Source organism: Tripterygium wilfordii, chromosome 3 (genome assembly GCF_013401445.1).
Source record: "Tripterygium wilfordii isolate XIE 37 chromosome 3, ASM1340144v1, whole genome shotgun sequence".
NCBI lineage: Eukaryota > Viridiplantae > Streptophyta > Magnoliopsida > Celastrales > Celastraceae > Tripterygium > Tripterygium wilfordii.
This window is the reverse complement of record NC_052234.1, coordinates 10,312,816-10,338,844: the sequence shown is the minus strand read 5'-3', so window position 1 is coordinate 10,338,844 and position 26,029 is coordinate 10,312,816. Positions and strand designations below refer to the sequence as shown.

Genomic DNA, 26,029 nt, shown 5'->3' with positions numbered 1-26,029 from the left:
AACAAGAAAATGCAGAATTACCTTCTAATGGCATTTCCATTTTAGCTGCAATTCATGCTTTAGCATTAACTGAAATCATTTTGCAGAACAAGAATTGCAAACCAAATTTTCCCCCTTCTAGCCATTTTCTTTAATTTTGCTGCAATTACATATCCAGTGATTCTGATCCTATGTATACATAACATACAAGGTTATAAAATTTGCAGCAGGGAAATTCGGTAGACGAGAAGAAGCAGCGGAGTAACGAGGAGGGGAAGAAACTGTGGAGGATGAGAGAGTAACCGAATCCAACTGAGCACACTCCATGAGCTGCTTCCCAAAATCTAACAGCTCAAACAGTGATGATGATTTTGAGGTCGGGACAGTGGGCAAAAGGGCTACAAACCATAAGTAGTGGCAGGTGTTGAAACTCTGCGTGAACCACTCCCTTCATGAGACACCGAGGGCTTGTTGGACAATCGTCTCTTGTAGCGTTTTAGGACAGACGCCAGATTCTCTTTCCCCTTGGGGAAAGCAACATCACCTGCAGCAGTGCCTGACCGACCCTTACGGCAAGATATTGCCATCTCTACATCCTTGATTGTGTCTAAAAGCATCCCTGCAGTTGTGCATTTTCCCCTGCCTGGTTTGGCAGCTGGGGGCAACATCTCATTAGCAACAGGTGGGCTTGATCTCTGCTGATGCGACGCAGGTATCTGAAGGCAGAAACATGGAGACTTTGGACCACGGGGCTTTGAGAATGCTGGGTCTATCATTCCCTGTCAATGAGATATAACCATCAAAAATGGTCAAAATCCAAAAGGAGGAAAAAAAAAAGACTGACCAAAAATTAAAAAAGAAAAATGACAATCTCAGGAAGAATTAAACTTGCACCTTTGTGGAGTAACGGTGGTCAAAAGGCCATAAAAAACACAAAATGAAACTGTTGTGGCAAAGATTCCCTATGAATATATTATAAAACTATGCCCACCCTATGCCTACCAGAAATCTTAAGAAAGTTCAAATTAAATTACAGAAATTTTTTCTTAAGCAAACTTTTTTATCACGATTTCATCACATTAACAGCAGTGAATTCTACAAAGCTAAACCTAAGTAGACTGTGAAATGAGTAGTGACTAAATGTATTTTACTGCAGAGACCATGGACATTACATGAAAGTGATTTTAAAATGACATCAAAATAGCTCACCTGTAAACGATTCAGAACATAAGTATATTTTCCCCACAGCTCTGGCCGGCTTTCCATTAAAGATAGGTCAAGAATTCGATGAATGCACCACACTCCAAAGCTTATTACCAGATCTGGTTTCCAAATACAACCCTCGCCACAATGAGGAACTGAAGAGATCAAAAAACCTGCCTCATCATTCTTTAAAGCAGAACCAGACCTCCTATCAGAAGGCAAATAATGAGGTTCACCCACATGACCCACCCGGTTCTCAACTTCATACAGGAACCTCTCCCTTGCAGCCACCCGATCAATCAGGTCTTCATCAGCTCCATCATTTTGTGTAAATAACCAATCAGAACCTTCCAATTTAAGTAACTTAACAATACATAGTCTAAGAGACTGAAGAAGTTTGCTCTCAGAATCCACAACAGAAGTAGTTTCTTGAGCAACTGAATGTGATGTACTTCCCATTCCATCGCTCATAGTAGCACGATTTTTATCAGCCACACCGAACTGCTCAAATGGCTGTTTGGACCAAAGAGATCCAGTGTTGGAGCTAGCGCTCGACTGGAAAGAAAATGGGTCTCTGTATGCTTTTGACGGAGAGAGCTCATCAAAAGCCAAGGCGGCTCCAGCATTAGATCCAGTATTTGCATACAAGGATTGCTCATAGCTTGTTCTACCTACAGATGTTCCGTATTTTAAGGCGTTGTTCCATTGCACACTCTTATCAGACATATATAAGTCCCGATAAGGAACAGAGAGTCCTGAAATGTCTGGTAGGCTATGATACTTCTTCGTATTGGTGGATATACCTGCATTATCAGCAGATGCAGAAGAGGATACATCATAATACGGACTCTCTGATTGTAACGAACTGATTCTGGATAGTGCATGGTTCTGAAATCTAGATGCTGGTGTAGCACTCATCTCATTTTGCAATTTTTGCCCCAAAGCAAAAGCTAGGGAGTCTCTATAGTTTGTAGGCCCCAAGGTGCGGGACCTCTGGGCTGATGACTCCATTTGAACATGCAAACATTCAGCAGTTCTCTCCTTAAGGCGATTGAGATGAGATGCAATTTGATAACCATGTACTGTTGCTGGCTGATAATCCCAGCCATCAGAAGAAGGGAGACTGCGCAAACTAGAGTATCGCCTCTCACTGGAGTCATAAACATTGGGGCTAGAATTCTGAAAGGAGGTATCTAGCAACTGCATGTGATTGGACCACAAGGAGGAAGACCCCCTTTGAACGCCATATGATGAGTCAATGCCATGTTGCATCCTCTGCTGCTTGGGAGAGTCAAATATACTAGGATTAATCAGAGAATCACTCCCTCTTCCTCCTACAGATGGGAAATATCCACTGAATTCTTTCCCAGGGTTCTCAACTTTAAGTGACGCTGGTGCAGCCTTTGAATCAACTCCTAGCACCACATCCATTTTCTTGGCCTTTGCTTTCTCCGTTACTTGTCCATGGAAATCATACAGCTGTCCCCAAAACTCATCAAGAACAGCAGCTAATTGACGCCTTGCAGCACGTCCCAATCCTGCTAATCTGGATAGACTTCCAGCACCATTACCACCATCATCACTTTTCCCACTGAGACTCCTAAATGAACTAGGGCCATCAGAAGCCAACGATGAGATGCTGCCAGGAACCCCTTTGGATGATTCTTCAGGCTCCCAAGAGTCTCCCTCCACATCGTCATCTTTTTCAGCTCGTAGGTCTCCCTCTACACCCACCGTCTTCTCAATTGGCTCCGTAAATTCAATTTCCATGGTTTTCGGGTCAGACAAATCCCTAACAGTAACTTCACTAGCTGCCACAAGTACAGGTTCTGCCTCAGCAGTGGATAATGATTCCACTTGACCACGTACTGGTGGGCTTGGGAATGAAAAACAGGAGTTGTTTTCTTCAATGGTAGTCAAATGATGTTCCTGATCAAACTTATTTCTTTTCTCAGGTAAATCACGGTCAGAATATTCGACAGGCAAGTCTGACTGACTCTCCACCGACCTTCCTGGTGTTGGTAACTGTTCCTCCGGAACAATTTCCTCTCCATAATACCTAGTATCACTTAAATCATTTTCCTCCCGTTGAATGGAGGCTTCAGGTACCGCTTTCTGTACATCCCAGCCCCACATTGACTTATCAAATCGGACACTTGCAGATTTTAGTGGGGTGGCCGCAAGCCAAAGCATCAAACTGAAAGATGAGCACGCAGTGATGAGGAGGATGAGATAAGGGACAGAAGTGCTATTCCCCATGTTCCACCTCAAATTACTCACCCAGTCACTATTTCCAAATATCATCTCCGCAATAAATATAATCTCAAGGCCTAGAATTCCCATGAATACAATCAGTACTAAGAACTCCACAAACTGGGAAATTTTGTAGACACCCATTATTGGTCGTGATGAGGCAATGCGGAAAAGGGGAATCACAGAAGCTGGAAGCAGCAGTGCTACCATAACCTGTGTAAACATAAGCAATTGATAAACCCCTTCAGCTCCAGAAGTCCACACACAATAAAGGCCTGGAACAGCAGCAATAATTCTGATTGTGGCCCGATGAAGCCAACCAGGTATCTCCAGCCGGAGAAAGTCATGTATGACTGCTTCTCCACCCAAGTTCCAAGTTAATGCCGTGATTTGATTAGAACAAAAAAGCACTAGAGAGAAAGCTATTGTCGCCACTGGGCTCCTAAAAACCTGGAAAATTCATGCTTCGTATCAACAGAGGTTGTATATTGAATAACAGGTGATTAAGTATAACTAGGGGAAAAAATGCCAAAATCAAAATCTTATTCAGAAAAGAATTGGACCTGTTCCATCAGTGACAATGCATCTGGAAAAGTCAGCAATACAAGCCCAGTACTGTTGAATATGTTTGCCGCTGAGTTCATAAGCACATAATTCACCAAGTAAATTCCACTGAAGATGCAGAAGATGGCCAAAAAATGGTCATGACAGAAAGCACTTTTTGTGGTGTCTGGTGGGACCCTATGCTGCTACAAGAACATTAAAGGATAAAAAATTACAAACAAGGATTTAAAAAACTGGAGCAGAATATGAATGGCACACATCAATAAGCTCATCAGAACAACCCCACATAAGACTGGCACAACTCTGAACACAACTATGCATCTAAAGGGGTACAAGTCCAAGCTCCTCAATCATTTGCAATATTGAGTTTAAGACATTATGTAGGATTTACATGGGAATCAAACCAACATATGCCCAACCACAGGACCAAAAACTGGGGATTTTGCAAACAGATATGAGAACAACAACAATGATAAATACAACAATCCATAAATATATATAGCCTCTCAGCCCTCTCCAAATAGAAATGATAGTGTCTCGACTCTCGCACACCTAAAATTATTCACTAACAGAAGTTAATATATAACATAGGCGTCTATAGAGACATTAGAAGTTTTTAGTGTAACGCAGAGTCACAGACACACATCAACAAAGTATACAAGTTAGAAAAAGCTAAATGGTTTCAGCAAAAGAACAGTTCATCCAGAATTTTGACATAAACATAATACAGATGAAGCCCCAGAAAGAAAAGTGGAGAAGAAGTATTGCAAATTCGGTTTTTTCAAACTATGGCATCACCTTATATTCATTTTGACCAACCGCCCTCTCCACCATCATTGAACATTAAGCTACCTCCATCTATGCATTCTAAGAGTCCATGGACCAAAAAGCCACAGAGACAAAATTAAAACGAAGAACCAGGCATGCCCATAGTCTCGTTTATTACAACATCTGTTTTTGTGCTACTGCACTTCCAACACAAACATTCTCAGCTCTACTGTATTCATTCTTTGAGCATGATGTCTATTTGACCCAACATTCCATAACATGCATCAATGCAAGGCATATAGTAGGCCTATGGAATTTTCCCTTTAGCTTCAAGGGTAGCGTTCGATTACACTAGACCCCAATGCACTCTTTCATTTCATCCACTTAATTTTAATCCTATTGGCAACACGCACATCAAGGATGGATTAACTAAGTGTGCACACATGGGATAGATAAACAGGCAAGAAGGATAAGACAAAGGGATGATCACCTGAACAAGAGAAGAATGGAGGTAAAAATTATGAGGCATAATATTTGCTCCAAGAAGACTCATCACTGTGAATGCACTCTCCCCGCTTAACTTAGTCAGCACCCCACTCATGGAAAGAGGGAATTCTGGTTGACTGATAAGCACTCCAATAACATAACAAAGCATAATAGAGGCGGCAATAAATACGCACAAAAGATTTGCCTTGCGGTTCTCCTAGAAAAGCAGATAGAATAAGATCATGGATGAGATTGCCAAAGTGGATCTGTAAGAGTGCTTGTAGTTAGACTCACCAGAAAGGAGGCAAAAAGTGGAAATAAAGCAGCATCAATTGCACTTAAAAAAACACAGGTAGACAAGTCCACCCCGAAGATAAGATTTAGACCGTGTGCCACTCCCAGCATCTAGTATAATCCAAACATGTCAGTGATGTAACAAGGGATATATCAAAATATCATTAATTGATGGCCCATTTGACTAAGAATAAGAAACCTACCATAGTAAGGTCCAATGCAATCACTGAAAACCCTGCTTGAACTCCTAGAAACATGCATGTCCACTTGTCATACTCATCGCTGCAAATCTATAGCATCACCAAGGAATGAGTGAAAATACATTCATTAAAACCAAAAACCAAAGACATATGCAGAACCTGAAGAAATTTTTTAAAAAAAATACCTGAGCAAGATCTCTTCCAGTGACTATACCTATACGAGCTGACAAATACTGGCACAAAATTGAAACAAAATTGAAAATCAGCATTAGCGCTACCATATCCAGCCCAAATCGAGCACCTCCTTCAATAGTTGCCACCCACTTTCCAGGGTCCACATATCCTACTGAAATCAGGAGCACTGGAACAACAGCGGGAAGTACTCGATGAAGGACACCTGACTGATGTTTAGAATTCACCATCTCAGATTCCATGATGCTGATAGGTAGTAGGTAGTGTGAACAAAATGCTAGTACAACTTCAGTGAGATGCTTAAAAAGCACCTTCCTCGTCAACCTTGCAATAAAACTGCGCTGAGTCCATTACATGGCTGCTTAGAGCAATCATATCATTTGAAGGAGGTTCCACACTTCAGATTATTCAACTGAACACCGGCAACTTCCTAAATTAAAGTTCTTCAAGGGTAAAGCCAAACTCATATAACTAGAAATGAAAAATATATCAGAAGACAGCCCAACAGTGCAAGACGTCAAGTATTAGTAACTGCACCTCCTCGTATCAAACCTAATTTTCTCCATGCATAACCCAATGAGTTGCATGATGACTGCTAGCATGATAGAACTAATGTTCATCAGACTGAACTAATGTTCGAATCACATCAAATCCATTCTAACAAGTAACATGAAGTGGTCGTGACACTCAGTCAAACTTGTATTCATCTCTTGATCATGACTACCAAATACTATACCATAAAGACTACGCAGCAATTCAAGGAAGACAATGGGAAGAAATCAATTCCTCCCTGGGGCCTAGACCTTCAGCATTTCAATCCTGATTCAAAAGAAAGTTCCAATTGATTATGTACGTATCATAATATCAAATTTTTAAGGGAAAAATGCTAAATGTCTTTAGACAATAGAGCAGATGAAAAAATATCAATTATCTGCAACAAAATGAGGAGATGATTTTGAAACATGATAATATAAGAAGAACAAAATCTTCAGGCACAAGGTGGGTTTTAAATAAGTGTTAACCTGCAAAGCTACTTGTATGAACTTCGGACAACTCTGTGCAGATTGTAACAGACTAATAAGGTAAAATACTGCGAAACAACACTGTTGAGAAATTCCACATATGGAATTGCAATTACCTATCGTAGTCAGTTAACTTTTGAACTAATTCAATATGTTTACTTTAGCCCATTATAGAAGCAAATAGCAACTCACGTTAACTAACAAAGAGACATCACAATCAGAATTTGCTAACGCAAATTAATTGACCCCAGAAAGCACACCAACCCTAAACTAACCCCAACATTAATTCTGACAACAATACCAACATATTCAAAACAATCAACACAACCAAAACTACAAGTATCTAACACAGACCATCAAAATCAAACCCCTGAAAAGCAAAACAAATACTTAAATCCTTGTACGACAATCCATTTCAGATCTCCCTAAATCATCACAAAACCAACCAAGAACGTAATTAGCTACAAACCACAAAAAAAAAATCTAAAAAAAAAGTCCAAACCCACAAAACCCTAAAGTTTTAGCTCACATGACTAACACACCCAACAGTCCTTCCATGGATCCGATTCAACCCAAGAATCCTCATTTCCACAAACCCCGAGGTCGACTGCCTGAATTCGGATAAAAATAATCCAGACAAACATCTTTGCAGCCACCACTTAAAGGGCGTCAAATCGAAAAGAATTTGTTACCTTTCTCTGTTCTTAAGCCCTTTCTCTCTGCAATCTGCCAATCTCTATCTGTTATGAGTAGTAGATCTCAGAGAGGCCTATGAGAGGGGGAGTTATATATATTCATATTTAATTGTTCAGATGAAGAGAGAGAGAGCACTCTCAGTTTCCTGAGAAAGTTTTAGGAAATGAAAAAAAGAAAAGGTTAAAAAAGAAAATATATAGTGGATATGGAAATGAGTTTTTAAAAGACATCTATCTCCAACGCGGAGGAAAACCAAACGTGTAGTTTAAAAGCCACTCAACAACGTTTCTTTTCACTCTTTGTTTCCGCGGTAAGGGAAAAAAAATATATATTCTTAATAAATAATAGTTGAAAAAAACTATATATATAATTTTATATCTATATATATATATATCTTAATTTAAGATGCCACTTGCCAGTTCAGTCATGGGGCACTGATGCCTTGTTTTTATGAACCAACCTGTGCGACATGCTTGGACTGTCAGGGTCCAATTAATTTATGAAAAAATAATAATATTATTATTATAATAAGATCAATGACAATATATATTATTAAGGTAATTCACTAATCTACATCTAAATTCTTACAATGAAACGTTGTGTAAGGATATTGTATAGTTAATCGGGCTATATATTTAGATAATTAGATTTTTAATCCCACATCTTTGATCTTGATTCACCTGTGGCTGTAATAGTTTCGTGAAACATATTTCTTGTTGTGAATATAAATACGGCGATAAGTTCGAAGATGGATGGCAAGAAAAGGTGTGAAATGAGATTATAAAGTTAATCACGTTACATAATCATTAAATTTTATATCTTTGCTTCTTTTTTTTTTTAAATATATCACTGACAAATATATTTTTCATTGAAATCGAACATTGGGCATAAATATGTCTAACTCAACCGATTGTCAACCAAACCACCTCTCATTGGTTCTTTGCTTCTGATTTAATGATAATAGTTTCACTTAACAAAATTGTCACTGTGAAATAAATACGACGATATGTTTGAAGATTTATGGCGTGAAATGACAAGAAATGTAACGTAAAAGAAGTTGGTTAATTCAACTTTTGATCACTTACAGAGTTGAAACCTGGCAACTCTTTCAGTCTTTCAGACACCAACGTTGTATTGAGCCAAAGAAATTTTATGGTCAGTTCCATCATATGATGATCAAATTTTGTATCTTTGCTCTCAGTGTACTGGTAATTGCTTCGCTTAACAAATTTTTGACAGTATTGAAATAAATACGGTGATATGTGACGAAGATGGGTGGTGTGAAATAATACAGAAAGTAACGTAAAAGAAATTATACAGTTAGTTGCATTGCATGATGAACAAATTTTGTATGTTGGCTCTTGATTTGAGATATGAAAATAAGATAAGAATTGCAAGAAAAGAAAAGTCAGGAATGTTAAAGAGATTTTTTTTTTCAAGTTCTCTCTATGGTCAAATTGTATGAACTCGAAAGGTTATGAGTTTGATTTTCATCATGAGTAATACCATTGTGGCCATGTGCTCGGTTTTGACACAACTTACCATTTTGTTGGGTGAGAAATTTTTATGCGCAGTGGATTAGTAATCAGAGTTTTAGCCCATATCAAATATAAAATGACAATTTTGTATAGTGTCATTATCAATTAAAAAAACTCATTAATGGCTCTTATTATATTTTGCACAAATAGTAATTAATTTCAGAATTCATCCGTAATATGTAAAAAAAAATAATTCCTAAACTTGTTTTATGCCTTTTAATTCAAATGACAACAAATTGATACCAACTAATATCCAACTTTATGCAAATGTAAAAGATAAACTCCCCTCAAAATAAGATAAATTATCTTGTAGATATGGTTACAATTCTCATTTCTCTATATAAAATAATGCAACTTTACTACATATTTAGATTATATTATTAAGGGAAAATTATGAAAGATTTTCCATTTTTTTATTTTTTTGAATTATCAATTATATATATTCCATGTTTATTGTACTTTTTATTTAGTACATTACCAATCAATAATGTCGTGACTAATGTGCCAGGATAAGGATTTCAAGTAAATGGCATTAATAAAGCAAAAAAAAAATTTATTATTAGATTATTTGGTATGTTTGTCTTTTATGTATTTTCGGTTTTTATTTTTCGGAAAACATAAAATAATTCTGAAAATACGTTTAGTTGTCTATTTTAGAAAACAAGAAAAATATGAAAATTACTTGAAAACATTAAACGAAAAAAGGTGTTTCCTGAAAAATAAGAACATAAAATGAAAACGCATAAACAAACCAAACGGACTCTAAATTTGACTCATTCCGATCTCGCTACAGACTATGGAATCTTCCCTAAATACTTGAAAAGAATGGTGTCATCTAAGTGCGACGGACATACTAGAAACTAGTAATGTCTATTATTTGTGCGCTGAAAAAAGAAATCATTAGTGATCTTTCATACTGTGCAAAAATTGACTGTGGAAGAAAAATTAGTAAAGAAATAATTAAGATAAGATAACCCCAAGATGTACATCATAATCAGAAATTGACTTTTAATCAACCCAACCCCAAAAATTGGAAGTGAAAAGACAAATCAGCTGATGCATTATCATTTGACTTAATAGGATCAGCACATGATCCATCTGCGGCTTTCATAATCATCCATCCAGAAAAGCAACCAATGACCCAATGAGCCGGGCTTAACTTGCTTAAGTAACCATATATAGATATACCACAGTTCTCACATCCGGGATCCAGTGAATTTTGTAAAGTGTAGGATACACTTCCCACCGTTGATTACCAACATTGCACATGTGCACCTTAATGTGGACTCGAGCCATAGTTACTGTTTTAGGTTAACAATAAAGGTTCTTAAACAAATTTTCCCAATAATAATGTAATGGAAACCAATAACAAGAAGTGAAAATATTTTACTGCCCTTTCTTTTAGATTGAAAGAAGCAAAGGAGTGGTAGGTTGTAAAAAATAGAGAAGAAAAAAAAAAAGATTGGGGTATTGGAAATTCTTCGACCTCCATAACGACGATTGAGAAACTCACGTGCTTCTGGTTTTAGGTTTGAAATAAAACCTGCGGTAAAAAAGATGATTTTTTTTTACCTTCACACCAATGTGATTTAGTGATTAAGTTGTAGAAGTGTAAATCCTGGAAACAACCTCTTAATATATTATACGAGTGGAGGACTGCTTACATCTTACTTGTCACTGATTTTGCCCACTACAAAAAAATTGTAGACGAATATTATTGTTTTATCTTTACACCTACCTCCCTCGAATAGAAAGCTAGATCACAAAGAGGATAAAAAAGTGAGCATTATTGTGTTATTTTTGGGTCAGTCTCTTGTCTTTCTTTGTTGTCGGTTGATGGGAAGTGATGGTCCTGAATTTTCTTTTGTACCAATTTTGAGTATACTTTCATAGAGTCGTCTCATTTTCACACTCTCCCTTTAAGAGCCATTGATGTTACACAATTTAATTAGTTTCTTGAGTAGGTAATAATCATGCCCTTAGTCACCATACAATCTTTGCATAAAAATGGAAAATGAGGCACGCGTCCAAACCAACCCGATTAGTTAATTGAGTCGAGTTCTAATGCAAATCACTTGGCAATATTCGCGCCACCTTAAAATTAATCGAATTCCCGACCTTGGTCAAGATTCTTTACACCTAAGTCTGAAGAGATAATTAGCTAAGGTATTAGCAAGTTGTTTAATTGATTATGAGTCTTTATAGTTGGAGACTCAAACTCAACCAACCATAATAACATCTACGATTTATCATCTAATATTACGTGTGGTTCGCAACTTATCGTTTAAAAAAATCATTAAATCAATTATTCTGTTCTGTACTAGACTAATTATTTCAGACTTGCTTATTCATTGATAATAATAATAATAATAATACTTAAAATAAGGAAAACAAAACTCTCTAAACATGGTTGATCTAGTCACTGCCAATTCAATGCATCCAACTACAATTCCCTCACCATTGTTTGTTTCTTTTTAACGTTAAAATAGACATTATTTTATGCCAGCAAAATAAGCCAGATTTTTTTTTATATTTAAATTGAACATATTCATTGAACGTTGACGGGGAAAAAAATGATTCAATTTATTATTCCTATAAATAATTATTTTATTTATATTAATTAATAAATAACTACCAATAAAGTTTCAAGTATATATAATGACTCTATTGGGCAGTTAAGAGTTACCGTTACAGGGGACAAATCCCCACGTAGCCAAACGTGATCCTAATCAATACGCAGCAAAACAATCTAATCTTTCTAAATTCGTTAATAGATTGATATTTTTGGGGTTCTGTAGTGTTTAAGATTATATTAGGGAAGTTTTGATTAGTCCCAAGATTTGAGTTCACTGTATCTCAATTATGTACATAGTTTTAATACATATATACATTAATCTTCGTACACAAATACCTAATAAGTTGAAGTCGAGTCGTGCTGACAATAACTAAGCAGCAAATAACAACATAGCGCAAAATTCATGTCACAAGTCAAAGGAAAACAAATGGAGTTTTTATTTATTTTATGAAAATAGCATATTTAATTTAAAGATAATAATAGGAGAGATTAATGTTGATCGAAAATATTATGAGGGTTTAAAATTCATCTTAAATGTAGTAGGAGCGCTTATAAGTGTTTTATGCTCTCAAAATAATATACGTCCATAATTTTTTCATCCATAAACTTATATAATCTATTTGACAAGTCAGATAGGCATGCAGATTGAAAATTTTTTTTTTATTAAAGAAATCACATATACATGTCACATATTTATGTAAGTTTATGAATGTTTCCGTTTATGCTCAGAATGATAGGAGAGCTTAATAAAGCATGGTACAAACGTACAACAATCAGTGTCTATAAAAACAATATAAGTGGATATATTGGGCCGAAAGAAGCAAGTTCGTGGTGCAAGCCTATAAGGCCCACTGATACCACTTATTTTAAGCCCAAAGAAAGCGAGTCAGTCTATAAAGGCCCACTATTGAAGGCCCAAAAGGCAGGCTAGCCTATTTTTCCCCTGAAAAAGCTATCGACGGAGCCAGGCCCAGATAGTCTTGAGAGGAAAAGAAAAGAACAAGAAAATCAAAGACAGCAAATGGAAGATGTTTTGCCAAACGCTGCCTTAAGGCTTAAACCCTAAATACTGAGCTTGTTCATTGTGAGCTCTCTTCTTCTTCAATTTCAACTCGAGCAGATCCTAAAGCTCCTATCAATGGCTCATATCGCTCTTTCTAAACACTTTCAATGGACGCCTAGGGTTTATTCAAACATTTCAAGGATATCTCCCCCATTCTCTGTATATCCCCTCCGTTTCTGTACCTCTACTGAAGATCCTAACCTGAATGCAGAGCCAGAGGCCGTCCTTTCGACCCCACAATCTGAAACGGAGAAGCCAAATGCGGAAGCTGAACCAGCGGTGCAAACCCAAATCCGGAGAACTCCAAGGGGTAAGCGTCCTGAGCCAGAAAAACTAGAGGATATTATATGTAGAATGATGGCTAATCGGGCCTGGACGACCCGTTTACAGAATTCTATCCGGAATCTTGTGCCAGAATTTGATCACACACTTGTCTATAATGTATTGCATGGTGCCAAGAAAACTGAGCATGCACTCCAGTTTTTCCGGTGGGTGGAACGGGCAGGGTTGTTCCAACACAACCGAGAAACCCATTTGAAAATGATTGAGATTTTGGGTCGAGTATCCAAGCTCAATCATGCCCGATGTATACTGTTAGATATGCCCCAAAAGGGTGTTGAGTGGGATGAGGATATGTTTGTTATTTTGATTGATAGCTATGGAAAAGCTGGGATTGTGCAGGAGGCTGTCAAAATTTTCCAGAAGATGAAGGAATTGGGTGTTGAGAGAACATTGAAGTCTTATGATGCTTTATTTAAGGTGATTCTCAGGCGGGGTCGATATATGATGGCGAAAAGGTACTTTAATAAAATGTTGAGTGAAGGAATAGAACCAACTCGCCACACTTTCAATATTTTGATTTGGGGGTTCTTCTTGTCGTTGAGGTTGGAGACAGCAAATCGGTTCTATGAGGATATGAAAAGCAGAGGAATATCACCTGATGTTGTCACATATAATACGATGATTAATGGGTACTATCGGTTCAAAAAGATGGAGGAGGCAGAGAAGTTGTTTGTAGAGATGAAGGGGAAGAACATAGCTCCAACGGTTATAAGTTATACTACAATGATAAAAGGGTATGTTGCCACAGAGAGAATTGATGATGGACTGAGGTTGTTGGAGGAGATGAGGTCTTTTGATATTAAGCCCAATGCTGTCACATTTTCTACTCTGTTGCCAGGGTTGTGCGATGCTGGGAAAATGGCTGAAGCACAAAGCATTTTGAAGGAGATGGTCGAAAGATTCATTGCTCCGAAGGACAATTCGATCTTCATGAAGCTGTTGTCTTGCCAGTGCGAAGCAGGGGACTTGAATGCAGCTATGGATGTGCTCAAGGCGATGATTAGGCTGAGCATTCCAACAGAAGCTGGACATTATGGCATTTTAATAGAGAACTTTTGCAGGGCTAAGGAGTATGATCAAGCAGTTAAGCTGTTGGATAAACTGATTGAGAAGGAAATCATCTTGAGGCCACAAAGTACATTGGAAATAGAGTCCACTGCTTATAACCCAATGATTGAGTACCTCTGCAGACATGGACAGACAGCAAAAGCAGAAATCTTTTTGCGGCAATTGATGAAAATGGGTGTTCAAGATCAAGAGGCCTTAAATAATTTGATCCGTGGACATGCCAAGGAAGGTTCTTCTGATTCTGCTTTTGAAATTTTAAAAATCATGCTCAGGAGAGGAGTCCCCCGAGATGCAGAAGCTTACAGATTGCTCATTGAAAGCTACTTGCGTAGAGGTGAGCCAGCTGATGCTAAAACAGCCCTCGATAGTATGTCTGAAGATGGCCATATTCCATCTCCTTCACTTTTCAGGGCAGTCATGGAGAGTTTGCTTGACGATGGGAGAGTTCAAACTGCTAGTCGGGTGATGAAGACTATGCTGGAGAAGGGGGTTATAGAGAACCTGGATTTGGTTGACAAAATCTTGGAAGTTCTTCTTACGAGGGGTCATGTGGAGGAAGCCCTGGGAAGAATTGACCTATTGATGCAAATGAGTAATAGTCCTAACTTCGATAGTATTCTATCTGTTCTCTGCGAGAAAGGAAAGACAATTGCGGCTCTCAAGTTGTTAGATTTTGCATTGGAGAGACACTGTAACATAGATTTTGCAAGCTACGATATGGTGTTGGATGCTCTCTTAGCAGCGGGAAAGACACTAAATGCATATTCAATCTTGTGTAAAATTATGGAGAAAGGAGGGGTTACTGATTGGAGTAGCTGTGACGATTTGATTAAAACCCTTAATCAAGAGGGAAACACAAAGCAGGCAGATATTCTCTCTAGAATGATCAGAGGAGAGGGGAAGGCCCGTGAGAGCAAGAGGGGGAAGAAAGAAGCTTCTGTTGCGAGCTGATGTGTTTTCCCTTTAATATCTAGTTTGGAATCAGATTTTATGCCTTGATTTCATTTTGAGAATCATTATAGGAGTTACACTCAAAGCACAATAAGTTCTGAGAAACTGAATGTAGTCTGTCCTGTTCCTGTCCTTCGAATCCCGGGGGTAATTTCTTTAAAATCTTGTTGCTTTTTCATATGATTTTTTATGAGTTAAAGAGCTAGATAATTTCATTAGATGGAATGAACAGAATATCTTGATGATGTTTTTCAATAGTCATGACTCATGAGTTTCCATTGCCAAAACAAGCTTCTTATTACTTTCAATAGCTGTGTGACTGACTACATGCTGACTTACTATGGGACAAATGTATCAAAACTAAAAATTTCTAATTTGTACATCAGAAAGAGAGCAACAATAGAATTCAATTCTCCAGTTCACTTCTTTTGGGAGCTCACCAAGCACATGAAAGCTACGATACGACTGATTAGGCCTGTGATAATAAGGAATAGCACACTAGGAAACCAATCATCAAGATCATATCCATTTGACATTAATGAGCCACAGCGGGTTATCAGCCATACTCCAGAGTACCTGAGAAATGAAACTGAAAACAGTTTATACAACATTTTTGGGCTGTCTTAACGAAGCTAATCGGAAAGCCTCAACAGTTTCAGTAGCTATGATGTGTTGGATGCATGGTCATGGACACTGGAATTTGTTCCTGCCAGTTCTATCAAGAGTTTATCAATGCTTCTAAAAATGAATAAGAATATATATATAAGCAAGAATATTCAAAATATATTTTACGCATATAAATCCCAAGTCAGATAATTTCATGAACTTGAAAGTGATATAGATCCCAATGAATTCAGAGCAAAATGGCCCAGTAGCAGTATCTTGTTTTAGGATAGAAGAAGCGACAAATGCACATAAGAGGTACTCAAATAGACGTATATTGTGTGTGAACAAAAATGTCAAACCTTTCAGCATTTGCAATGATGAAAGCTTCCAAAGCCCACTTTGGGTAGCAGAACTTTCCAAAATACTTCATAATTTTACTTTCTTTGTCCTGGTTTGCAATGAGAGTCAAAACAACAGGAAGAAGCACTGACCACTGAATGAATAACGAAAGAAGAGTTAGGTTGGCTAAAGAAGCTGAGAAAAATATATATATTGATTGCAATGCATTGTTAAATAAAATTTTCTAATACGTACCAGTTGGGCAGGACTAGGTGCAAAGTAGATGGCCAATACATACGCTATGCCGGTCACGCAGTATACCAGGCCAACCAAAACAAGATAATTGTCTTGGAAAGAAGATCTAGGATTGTTGAAGAAATAGAACATGGATAAATAGACTAGTGGCTTGATGACTGTATTGAAAAGGTCAACTGTATCTTTGGACAGGAAATAAGCCAGACTGCTGATCCCAGCTGCACTCTCTCTCCAGTAATGTAATTTGTCCAAGGAAAATGTTCTTAAAGCCGCGATCTTGCACAGTAATGCTGTAAAACAGTGAATGAGATTATGTAACTTTAATGAGCAACATAGAAGAACCATAATTTGAAGAGTACGAAAACTGTATCTTCTGATCTTATTGACATGGGCAACAGAAAGTTAAATTCAACACAAACATCTCTTAGCTTCCAGGTTAGTTATTTTCAACTTACAAACTGCAATCACGGTGTAAGTATAGCCAAGCGAACCAAATGATCCATCGTTCACTTTGGCAAGAGTCCCTAAGCAAGCGCCAGCAAGCAACAAAATAAGATAATCAACTACTTGCATTCTGGCTTCTCTTAGTCGCTGCTTACCAACCCTGAAAAAGAAAGACTCGGATAGTAAACATTGGAAAACGAAATAAGAATTTCTGGAATAGCGGAATCTACAAAGGAACATCCAATTCTTCTGTTCAAAATTCAAAGAAACATTTTTAATCAGCCTTTTATGTAGTTTAACTGATAAATAGGCTGTCATGCTAAGATTAGTGTAACAACTATCTTAAACCTGTGCTATAAAGCTGGTCATCAGTAACCAATGCCCCTTGCGATAAATTGTCCAAAATGATCAATAGGATTGACCAACAACACATGTCGGGAAAACGATTGCATAAGAAAAAAGAACAAATTTTTGGAATTCATGATTTTTCCAGAGACACTAGCTCAGTGATTAGGCTTCCCCAAAAGTCCAAAACATTTAGGAAATGGTAGCTCTTTGCTTCCAATGATGTCTTGAGAGAACAGAGTTCTTTGATACATATAGCAGTTATCAACGCCTTTATACCTTCCAATAAAATATCTGTATTGACGGCCTAATCCAGGAGTTCTTCGGTCAGATAAGTCCTTCGACTTTACGAAGTTGTGCTTTATATAATCTCCCTTCACCTCAACACTACTCTTTACATCCTCCCATAAATCTCCAGCAAAAGATTGTTCTGTACCTCCAATAGATTGTTCTGTACCTCCAATACTAGAATCTCTTACAAGATTTCCGCCTGTGCTCGTTGAGGATGTAGCAAGGGCATCCGCGTCTTTCAGCATATCAGGGGGGATTGGGTAACCATTGTGTAGCATCCATCTGAGGGGAAGCTGTTCACGGGTCATGTTTGCTGGTTTTTCTATGCCCTCAAGAATGTCAATAAAGTGATCTGGAGGAGTAACTCGGTCAGGCACAGTGATTCCCAGGCCATTAAAGTATTCTTCAACTTTCTTTACAGATCCATGATACACGGTAAAACCTCCTTTGGCTAGAAGTATCAAGTCGTCAAACATCTTGAACAAGGCAAAGCTGGATTGGAAGAACAAACACTACATTAGACAAGGTAAGGCATGCATTTATATAGCCAAACAGGTAACTGGATACCAGTTTACGGGCAGTGTTGAATTGATTATGCTGTTTTTTCTTAACAATATTGACTTCACTATATACATACTACATAGCCTCTCTAATGAGGAGATATGATGATAAGGTAAAACCTTAAACAGGTTATTGCCAGCTACATTAAATAATTTTATCATGACTTACTTGTTCCACTCCTTGTTTGAACTAAACTAATTACCGGGCTTGGTCTATTTTATTGAGAATGTCAAACCATTTAAAGAAATATCGAATATTTAAATTTGATATGACAAGAGAAAGACAGATTACCTAGGCTGGTGGAGAACCATGCACACATTTACCCCTTCAAGAGCTTCACGTCGAAGTGCTTTAAGAAGTAACTGTGAAGATGCACTGTCTAAACCAGTTGTCGGCTCGTCTAAAATCAGTAGTGAAGGTTCCATGACCATTTCTAGCCCAACATTTACACGTTTCCTCTGGCCTCCAGAGATTCCTCGCTTCTCCACTGTTCCAACCAAAGAATCCCTGATTGCCTGTAGCCCCAAAGACTCAATAACCCTTTCAACTACCAGAACCTTGTCCGCTTTAGGCAAGTCAGCAGATAGTCTTCAGAATGGTGGAATCCAACAATATAAAACGCAATGGAAAAGGGAAAAAAAATGTCAGAAATTAAGAAAATTGGAAAAGATGTAGTTTAAAATGAATCAACTGAAGAAAATGAGAATTGATAGGCTTTAAGCAATACTTTTAAAGAAACTTCTCACAAGGCAGAGTTTCAATAAGAAAGAAAAGAGCCAGCATTTATGCCTCCTTCCACAACAGGTTGATGCCACTGAAAAGAGAAATGCTGGGATATGTTTTAGAATGATCAATTCCTTTAAAAATGGGCAACCTGAATTTTAAGCAGTCACAGTTGTGGAAGTGTTGGTAGGACAGAGAGTGCCTGTTTGTGGATATATTATACTAAGGCCCAGTGGTTAGATTTATAAAAACAAATTTACACAAACCATGAGATTACAGATGATTACTCCCAAGAACCACTTGTTGAAGTGTAAGAAGATCTAAATGTCAATATCTTTAGCCATAATTGCCAGAACTGCATCGATTTTATTGACATATCCCATCTCACATTCACTTGAGGTACAAGAGACAAAGGCTCCAATGTTGAAACTTGTTAGCATAGTTTGGAGCTCACAATATTCTACTTGTCTCCCATCACTCACATACAACTGGGTTATGATAACTGCAATATTTACGACTACTAGGCCTGTTGGCATCCTTACAAAGGGAAGGAGGCAACAACCTAGGTTTTCAAATAGACCAAAGTTATCCCAGGATGAGGAGGAGAAGTAATGCAATGCATTAAGGTACAGGAAAGTATTTATGAGTAGTAGGGCAGATAGGAAAAAGCAAAAGCCTACTGACATGTTTAAACCACAACCTAAAAGATTTGGAATGAGGCCTGCATCATTCTTCAGAACTTGATATTTTGCCATCTAGCTTCCATACTAGTATGAAGATTCTCTTGCTCACTAGGGCTTTAGAAAGATTGCAGTGTGGAGTTGGCACTCATGTCTCTTGACTTCCCCAGATTGAATATTTTAAAGTTGGTAAAACCCAACCCTTGTTTTGGTGAGAATGAGTCCCTGGGATGCTGGAACAGTGGCTTCTGTCTATAGTGGACTACTTTTTTCTTTCTTTCTGTTACTTGTTTATTGTACCCATCTGTCGAATAGATAAGATAACTTCTTTCCTTTGGGAAGAACTTAAGTGAAGTCAATTCCTTGAAGCCAAACCAAGTGGTTCCAGTTGAAAGCAGCACAAGTATAAAAGCAAGTGTCCAGTCCATAATCAGGACAGATACTAAATGACATGACGTAGGTAACCGATATTTCTCATATACAAGAAAACGTGCAGCATGATATGTTTCAGACAATGAAATTAGTAAGAATGGAAGCAAATGGCAGACAAAATAATTTAAACCTAACTCACCTGCATCTTGCACTGAATCGAAGATTCTCCTCCACAGTCAAGTTTCCATGTACAATATCATCCTGTGGTACAAAACCAATTATCTTTTTATATGAGAGGATTGATTCAGATTTCCCATTTATGAGAATTAGTCCCTGCATAGTGCATCCTGTTGCTTTTCCTGCCAAAGCAGAAAGAAATGTTGTTTTGCCAGCTCCTGATGGACCCATAACAGCCGAAACTCGACCAGGCATGATTTTTCCAGTGACACACCTCAGGAGATGCTTCTTTTTCCCTTTCAAGGTTAGGGTTAGATCCTTAAACGAAACCTCAATGACAGGCCTGGTCTTAATATCAACATCTGTAGCCATAGAAATCACTCCAGAAAAGGTCAAGTTTTTGTTCTCCTGAGCTTTCTCCTTCTCAAGTTGACCATATGCGTACTTAAAGATTTGGCTGTGAGTATGTAATTGTTTACCCTTTGGCATTTGTTGTTTTTTGATGTTTTTATCTCCAATCTCCAAATTAAAGCCCTCATGACTGTTGGGATCATCCTCAAGGGAATGAATCATTTTTGTGAGGCTGCTTGGTTCTTTTTTCTTTGCTTTTGCAGTAGCAGAGGATGGCTCAGATGTGCCAGAAGAACCTGAGGGCATGGGTGGTAACATAGATTGCCTTGTGGATTTTTTGCGAGAAAATGTCCGGGACATTTGTTGTTGCAACCCAACTGCACCTTTCTTGGCAACATTTTTTGCTGATTTCCACCGTTCCCGTGCTTGTGCGGTTTCTCGTGCCTGTCTTGCTGCAGCTTCCCTGCGCTTAGCTTGTCTTCTTTCCCGGGTGGAGAGGACTTGGTCAGAACAGTTGTAAATGATGATCAACAGAGTACTCAGTGCAGCCTACAAAAGCGAGCCATGTTGAATTCAGTTGGCTGGAGTGAAAATTGAAGAAATTCTGCCAGCACGCAAAAAAATTGATGGCCTTTGCACAAGCAAACAAATAAAATGCTGAATAAGAGCTTGGGTATTCCATTAGAGCAGCCATACTATCCATTTTTTTCTAGGGAAATAAAGATCCATTCCTAGGGAAATAAAGATTACTTAAATAAATTTTGTCACTTAAAATTTAGAGAACATATTAGATAAGTAAAGAGTCTTAATACCGAATATTTGGGTCGTCTGGATGAATTCTTAATCAAAGCTACGTGAATCTACCATTTGAATTCTATTTTGGCGCCTATTCTTATAGAAAGATTCACTCTCCACTAATACTTGGCACACATCCTTCCTTATTACTTCCACCTACGTCTTTTTTAGCCTTCCTTTTTTCATTAACACAGAATAAACTGAAACCAAAGACCCTCATAAGTGTTTTGGGCCTTCAAAAACACACAAAGTTCGATAAAATTTCTAAAAGACTATCATATAAGTTGAAAATACACAATTGAGAAAAATTAGCCATCTTGCAAATTTTTATTTTCAACAACTGAGAAAAATTACCCATCTTGCAAATTTTTCAAGAAGCAACTAGAAAACAATAAACGTTTTTAGCTATGACTGAGTAGGCTAGCACTTACAATAAGGATGACCCCATAAGCATGAATATTCTGATTTACAGTATTGGGGTTACAGGTAGCCAGCTTGAAGCACACTGCAAAATGGTCAATAAAATATGTATTATCATCTATTGTTGACAACAGCCTGCAAGTAATAAGCTACTTTTCTGGGGGAGACATACTCGAAATCAATCAGAAAACTGAGATATAGATAAATACTTGGAAAGATCACATCACTTTATTGGCCGAATATGTGCGGCACCTAAATTTTTTATTCCTATAGAACCTATGTGTCATCTGTTGTGAGGGTGAACGTTTGCGTAGTGAATAAGTTGCTTCATTGCAAAGAAGCAGTTTCATAGTTCAAACCAGAGAAATGCCCTTTCCACATTATGGAAAGGAAACTCACTTGTGGTTTAACTGCAGACATCCATAAGTTCCTCTGTTGTTAGACTATGGGTACAGAAATATACACCATTCTCAACTGGATAAAATCTAATGGAATGGGCCTGCTGCTAGATCAGAAGACTCCAAAGTACTTTGGTTCATACAAAACTATCTGCTGATAAAGCTAATTTAGTAAAGCAGATTCCATCTAGAAATGGAACCTCACTTAGCAATACGTGATAGGTTACCACAATCACTGGCATAAAACTCTGTGGTTTCCAAAAGCCATTGTTTTTTCTGCATGGCTAGCAGAAAGATAGGCCAGGTACCAGGGGAAGGCAGACTAAACGGGAGCACGCAGGAGGCACGCATTTTTCATGCACAAATGCTGAGGAACAAGGAAACACTTATACTCCTAGTTTTGCTAATCTGAAATGCAACAACAGAATTCATCTGGCTTTATTGCAGAAGAGTTATTTTGCATTATTTCTTGAATGATATTTTCATTCCAAGGGACTTTAAAGAAAAAAGAAATAATAGGCTACATGGATCAGCTCCGAATATTGGAGCTTTCTCCTGCAATAAATTGTAACTGAGATGAAGTTTTGGCTGCTGAACACAAGATTGCTCTGCTGGGAAAATTGTAATAGGTGAAGTGGAAATTTTCAACATGGGAGAGAACAAAAATATTTGCTTACATTGGGGAACAAGCTTTATAGTATTTGGAATTTAAGTCTTATTGTTGTTTGATCGATTTGTCAGTTGCCTGTAGCTTTTGCTGGTGTTCGCAAAGGGAACATGGCATTTTTTTTACTGTCTTTGTTGCTGAGCTTAAACAAAGGAAATTTGAGCGTTGTTCAGTTGACTTTAGTTATGCAGTCATTAACTTATCATCACTGGGCTCATTTTTTATTTTGTAATATTATTATAAATCACATTCATCAGGAAAAGCAGACATTCTTGCCAAGTGCCAACAGCCAATTGGCTTAAATGAAGGATCATTGATTCATTTCCCTTTCTTCGAAATCATTCCTTCCAAGATTTTCTAATAAGTCTAAATTGGCTAGTGTGTCAGATCAACATGCATAAACTTATAAAGATAGCTAAGAACTTACATTTTTGAGAAGTAGAGCCCATCCTGCAGTAGTGCCTGGAAATATCATTAAGAATTTAAAATTAGCACACACATTGTTAAGTGTCAAATAGTTACAAGAGTAGATCAATTAGGTTCCTATTAACTTAGATTTTGAGTTCTTGAATATATTGCAAAATATGGCGTTGTAAGCAATTAAAGTTCTGTGACTTTTGGGATAAAAATCAATACCCACTACTACATGGAACCTTGTCTGTGGTAGTTGGGCAGTAAGATCCAGGAGAACAAAAGATGTCACCACTACTATCAACATCAGCCCAGATATCTGCACTGCCACAAGTATGATTTGGTTGTCCAGGAGGTATTTGGTAACTGTATCTGCAAGCATTCTCTATCATTAAGTAATAGTGTGCTGTATATGCAACAAGAAACTTGGTACATAAATAAAAAATGAATTAAAACTAAGACATGAACTTACGGGTCACACATTCCAGTTGTTCGATTAAGTTTTGCTAGTGGACAATAAGCGCCTAATGGGCAAGCTTCATTCACAAGAATAATAACAAAAAAAAAATGAATGTGTTAGATGTCGTATCACTTCATAAACAGGTTCTATTACATCATCTTCAGAAAATAAAAGGTTCAAACAGTAATCCACATTCTCAGAAGTGTATTCAGATAGAACTATGACTATGGATATAAAAAGTGGAGGACGATGAAAGAGTATCATGAATTCAAGGTGCCCACTATCTCTATACAAAAGCAAACATACTGTACACACATGTTTTCTGTCACACTAATACACATTCATTTATGAAAGTATAACTATAGTTTCAACAAAATTAAGATCAGAAGTATGTTAATTGTACTAGTAACATTGTTAGAGAAATGGAGCTTAATTTGCAGCATAATCAAATAATCAATAAGTAACCAATGTAATGCAGCAAAGTAACTCAAGGAGAAACAAAGAGAAAACAGTTCAGTCAGCTCAAGTAAGAGAAAGGGAACCAGAAACTGCTTAAGAGGATATTAAAGAAGTACAATGAAATCCCAACAATAAGAATTGTTTACATACGTATCATGCAAGTAAGACCCTGAGGGCAGAAGAAGCCCTCACAGCAAGGTTGACAGTCACGAGTCCGAAGAGGAACGTCCTGTGAATTCCTGAGTTCAACATTTTGGTTAGCACTACATCCCCATCCAGGTTCACATCCAGAAACCCACGAAGTCAAATTGCAGTTCCTGTTCGGTTTCATGTAATTGGTTTCTTTTGTCCCTTTGTCAAATAAGCTATTGAAATAGAATCTGATTTCGGCTGCTGTACATAGTCGTTGCGTGACATCTCCTGTTAATAAACAAACATCCTCAAGAGATGTTACATACATTAACAATATACAAAGAGATTCACTAGAACATGAAACTGAAAAAGTTGTGAATGCCATAAAATTACTCAGCCTAAAAGTATTCCCCGTACCCTCATGCTCCATTTCTCAAGTCATTCCTATCTCTTCGATGGCCCAAAAGCTAAAAAATGATTTATTGTTGTTCACCTTTCTCTTTTAGGATAAAGAAAATATGAATCAAACAGTTTGTGAGAGCAAGAACTCTCTGGTTTCCATGGGTATCGCTTTAACTAAAATGAATTTTAACTATGGATTGGCTAAAAGCTCGTACCTTTCGTTTTTCTGATACAGTTGGTCAAAAAATCCAAATTTCCAGAAAAATCGAATGCCCCATTCCAATCGGCATTTCTGAACAACAAGATCCAGTTAGATCCTAATATATATATATATATGAAACCTAAATTAGTTGGTACATAAACTTGAAAATGCTCACAAATTCTTTATGCAGAAACCCAATTTATGAACGATATCATCGTTTAATGTTGTTGTGAGGTTTGAAAGCCGGCTATAGATGAGCTCTGTGACGGCAGGCAGCAACGCCGCGTTACCTGTTTGACTGTAATCATCCCCATCCACGCACTGTGCATGTGGCAACAGACTTAAAAAAATTACTGATAGCAGGAAAATGTGTAGTTCCCAACAAAATTTAATTCTCTCCCTAGTCATTTCGAAAACCTGAACCTCTTCCAATGACAAACTCACGGAACATCATCCAGGAAACCTAAAATAGCTACCCTCAACAAATCTCTTAAAAACTTATGACGGGTATATGCATAATTGCAATGCCAACAGTGATTAAACATGGCATCATTGCCAATTGCGCATGTAAATATGATCACAATACATTCTTACAAACAATGATCCTTTCCATACTTCAATAACGTATAACTAACAGAGTGATGTCTGATTGAGCATGTAAGAAAAACATTCATTAACAAGGAATTGAGTAATAGGTGTTTGAAAGTGAAGGAAGTGTTTGGTTGCATAACAAAAGAGGTCAAAGGAGAACGACGGTGGCGAGTATAGGCGGAGAGATTGAAGAAAGAGAGAAGAAATTCGGTCAAAGCAAAAACTAGTGAATTTGGTGGCTCTGAAAGGAGGTCCTTTGCTAAGAAATGGAGGAGAGCAATGTGTGGCTACATTGAAGGAGGAAAGACAAATCACTTCATCACTATGTGTGCATGCCATGTCAAATAACAGAATGTCCAATGTGGGTGTTTCCCCTGGTATATGGATGGTTCAGGAATTTTATCGAACGGCTTGTGAGCAATTAAACAAGTCACAGAAACAATTTGATGACCCTCCGCTTGAACGATCCGTCTGTCAAATTTGGTCTTGCCTAGACAAACGGACCGTGCCATCTTAATCATGATGAGAGACCTCGTCTAATTCTGGATTACCAAGGTCGAGCAAAATCAAACCCTAACGAAAACCCATATCGCTCCAATTTCTTTGATCCCCAAAACCGTGCGTTTTGTAGGCTTATGGGATATAATAATGTTAATTAATAAAGGATACTGCTTTAATATTCTCTAGGTGGAGAGTTAACTTGATCCATACGAGTAATGAAGATAAACTCTGATAATGGATCCAAAAATCTTCC

At 37.6% G+C, this 26,029-nt stretch overlaps 3 protein-coding genes across 5 annotated transcripts; 1 reads left to right on the top strand and 2 right to left on the bottom strand.

Moving 5' to 3' along the window:
* On the bottom strand, window positions 1–7,813 carry LOC119994976 (ethylene-insensitive protein 2-like). 3 transcript variants are annotated; one of them, XM_038841313.1, is made up of 8 exons: window positions 7,654–7,813; window positions 5,933–6,758; window positions 5,751–5,837; window positions 5,548–5,658; window positions 5,258–5,470; window positions 3,999–4,184; window positions 1,189–3,885; window positions 1–758 (listed from the first exon to the last, which is right to left on the bottom strand). In XM_038841313.1, exons 2-8 carry the CDS (start codon window positions 6,179–6,181, stop codon window positions 378–380), a joined length of 3,924 nt encoding a protein of 1,307 aa, XP_038697241.1. In that variant the 5' UTR covers window positions 6,182–6,758; window positions 7,654–7,813; the 3' UTR covers window positions 1–377. The 3 variants fall into 3 exon arrangements, with proteins under 3 accessions (XP_038697241.1, XP_038697242.1, XP_038697243.1); XM_038841314.1 differs by having other exon boundaries at window positions 3,999–4,181; XM_038841315.1 differs by lacking the exons at window positions 5,548–5,658; window positions 5,933–6,758; window positions 7,654–7,813 and having other exon boundaries at window positions 5,258–5,519; window positions 5,751–5,821.
* A 4,984-nt stretch (window positions 7,814–12,797) lies between these two features.
* On the top strand, window positions 12,798–15,372 carry LOC119993647 (pentatricopeptide repeat-containing protein At2g37230-like). Its single transcript, XM_038840851.1, has one exon. The coding sequence runs from the start codon at window positions 12,909–12,911 to the stop codon at window positions 15,192–15,194; it is 2,286 nt and encodes a 761-aa protein (XP_038696779.1). The 5' UTR covers window positions 12,798–12,908; the 3' UTR covers window positions 15,195–15,372.
* A 150-nt stretch (window positions 15,373–15,522) lies between these two features.
* Window positions 15,523–25,110, bottom strand: LOC119993639 (putative white-brown complex homolog protein 30). The gene is made up of 14 exons (XM_038840842.1): window positions 24,860–25,110; window positions 24,698–24,774; window positions 24,099–24,368; window positions 23,502–23,565; window positions 23,255–23,401; window positions 23,046–23,080; window positions 21,565–21,638; window positions 20,010–20,887; window positions 18,327–18,623; window positions 17,463–17,966; window positions 16,850–16,998; window positions 16,395–16,684; window positions 16,160–16,293; window positions 15,523–15,770 (listed from the first exon to the last, which is right to left on the bottom strand). The coding sequence occupies exons 1-14, from the start codon at window positions 25,090–25,092 to the stop codon at window positions 15,614–15,616; spliced, it is 3,309 nt and encodes a 1,102-aa protein (XP_038696770.1). The 5' UTR covers window positions 25,093–25,110; the 3' UTR covers window positions 15,523–15,613.
* Between the last annotated feature and the right edge of the window lie 919 nt (window positions 25,111–26,029).

Coding starts and splice junctions, on each gene's coding strand:
- LOC119993639 (XM_038840842.1), bottom strand. CDS start 25,092: ATGACTAGGGAGAGAATTAAATTTTGTTGGGAACTACACATTTTCCTG. Junction 23,402..23,501: donor ACAACTGGAATGTGTGACCC/GTAAGTTCATGT, acceptor GAATGCTTGCAG/ATACAGTTACCAAATACCTC. Junction 17,967..18,326: donor ATGGTTCTCCACCAGCCTAG/GTAATCTGTCTT, acceptor CTTCCAATCCAG/CTTTGCCTTGTTCAAGATGT.
- LOC119993647 (XM_038840851.1), top strand. CDS start 12,909: ATGGCTCATATCGCTCTTTCTAAACACTTTCAATGGACGCCTAGGGTT.
- LOC119994976 (XM_038841313.1), bottom strand. CDS start 6,181: ATGGAATCTGAGATGGTGAATTCTAAACATCAGTCAGGTGTCCTTCAT. Junction 5,471..5,547: donor CACTTTTTGCCTCCTTTCTG/GTGAGTCTAACT, acceptor CTGCTTTTCTAG/GAGAACCGCAAGGCAAATCT. Junction 4,185..5,257: donor TCCATTCTTCTCTTGTTCAG/GTGATCATCCCT, acceptor ATGTTCTTGTAG/CAGCATAGGGTCCCACCAGA.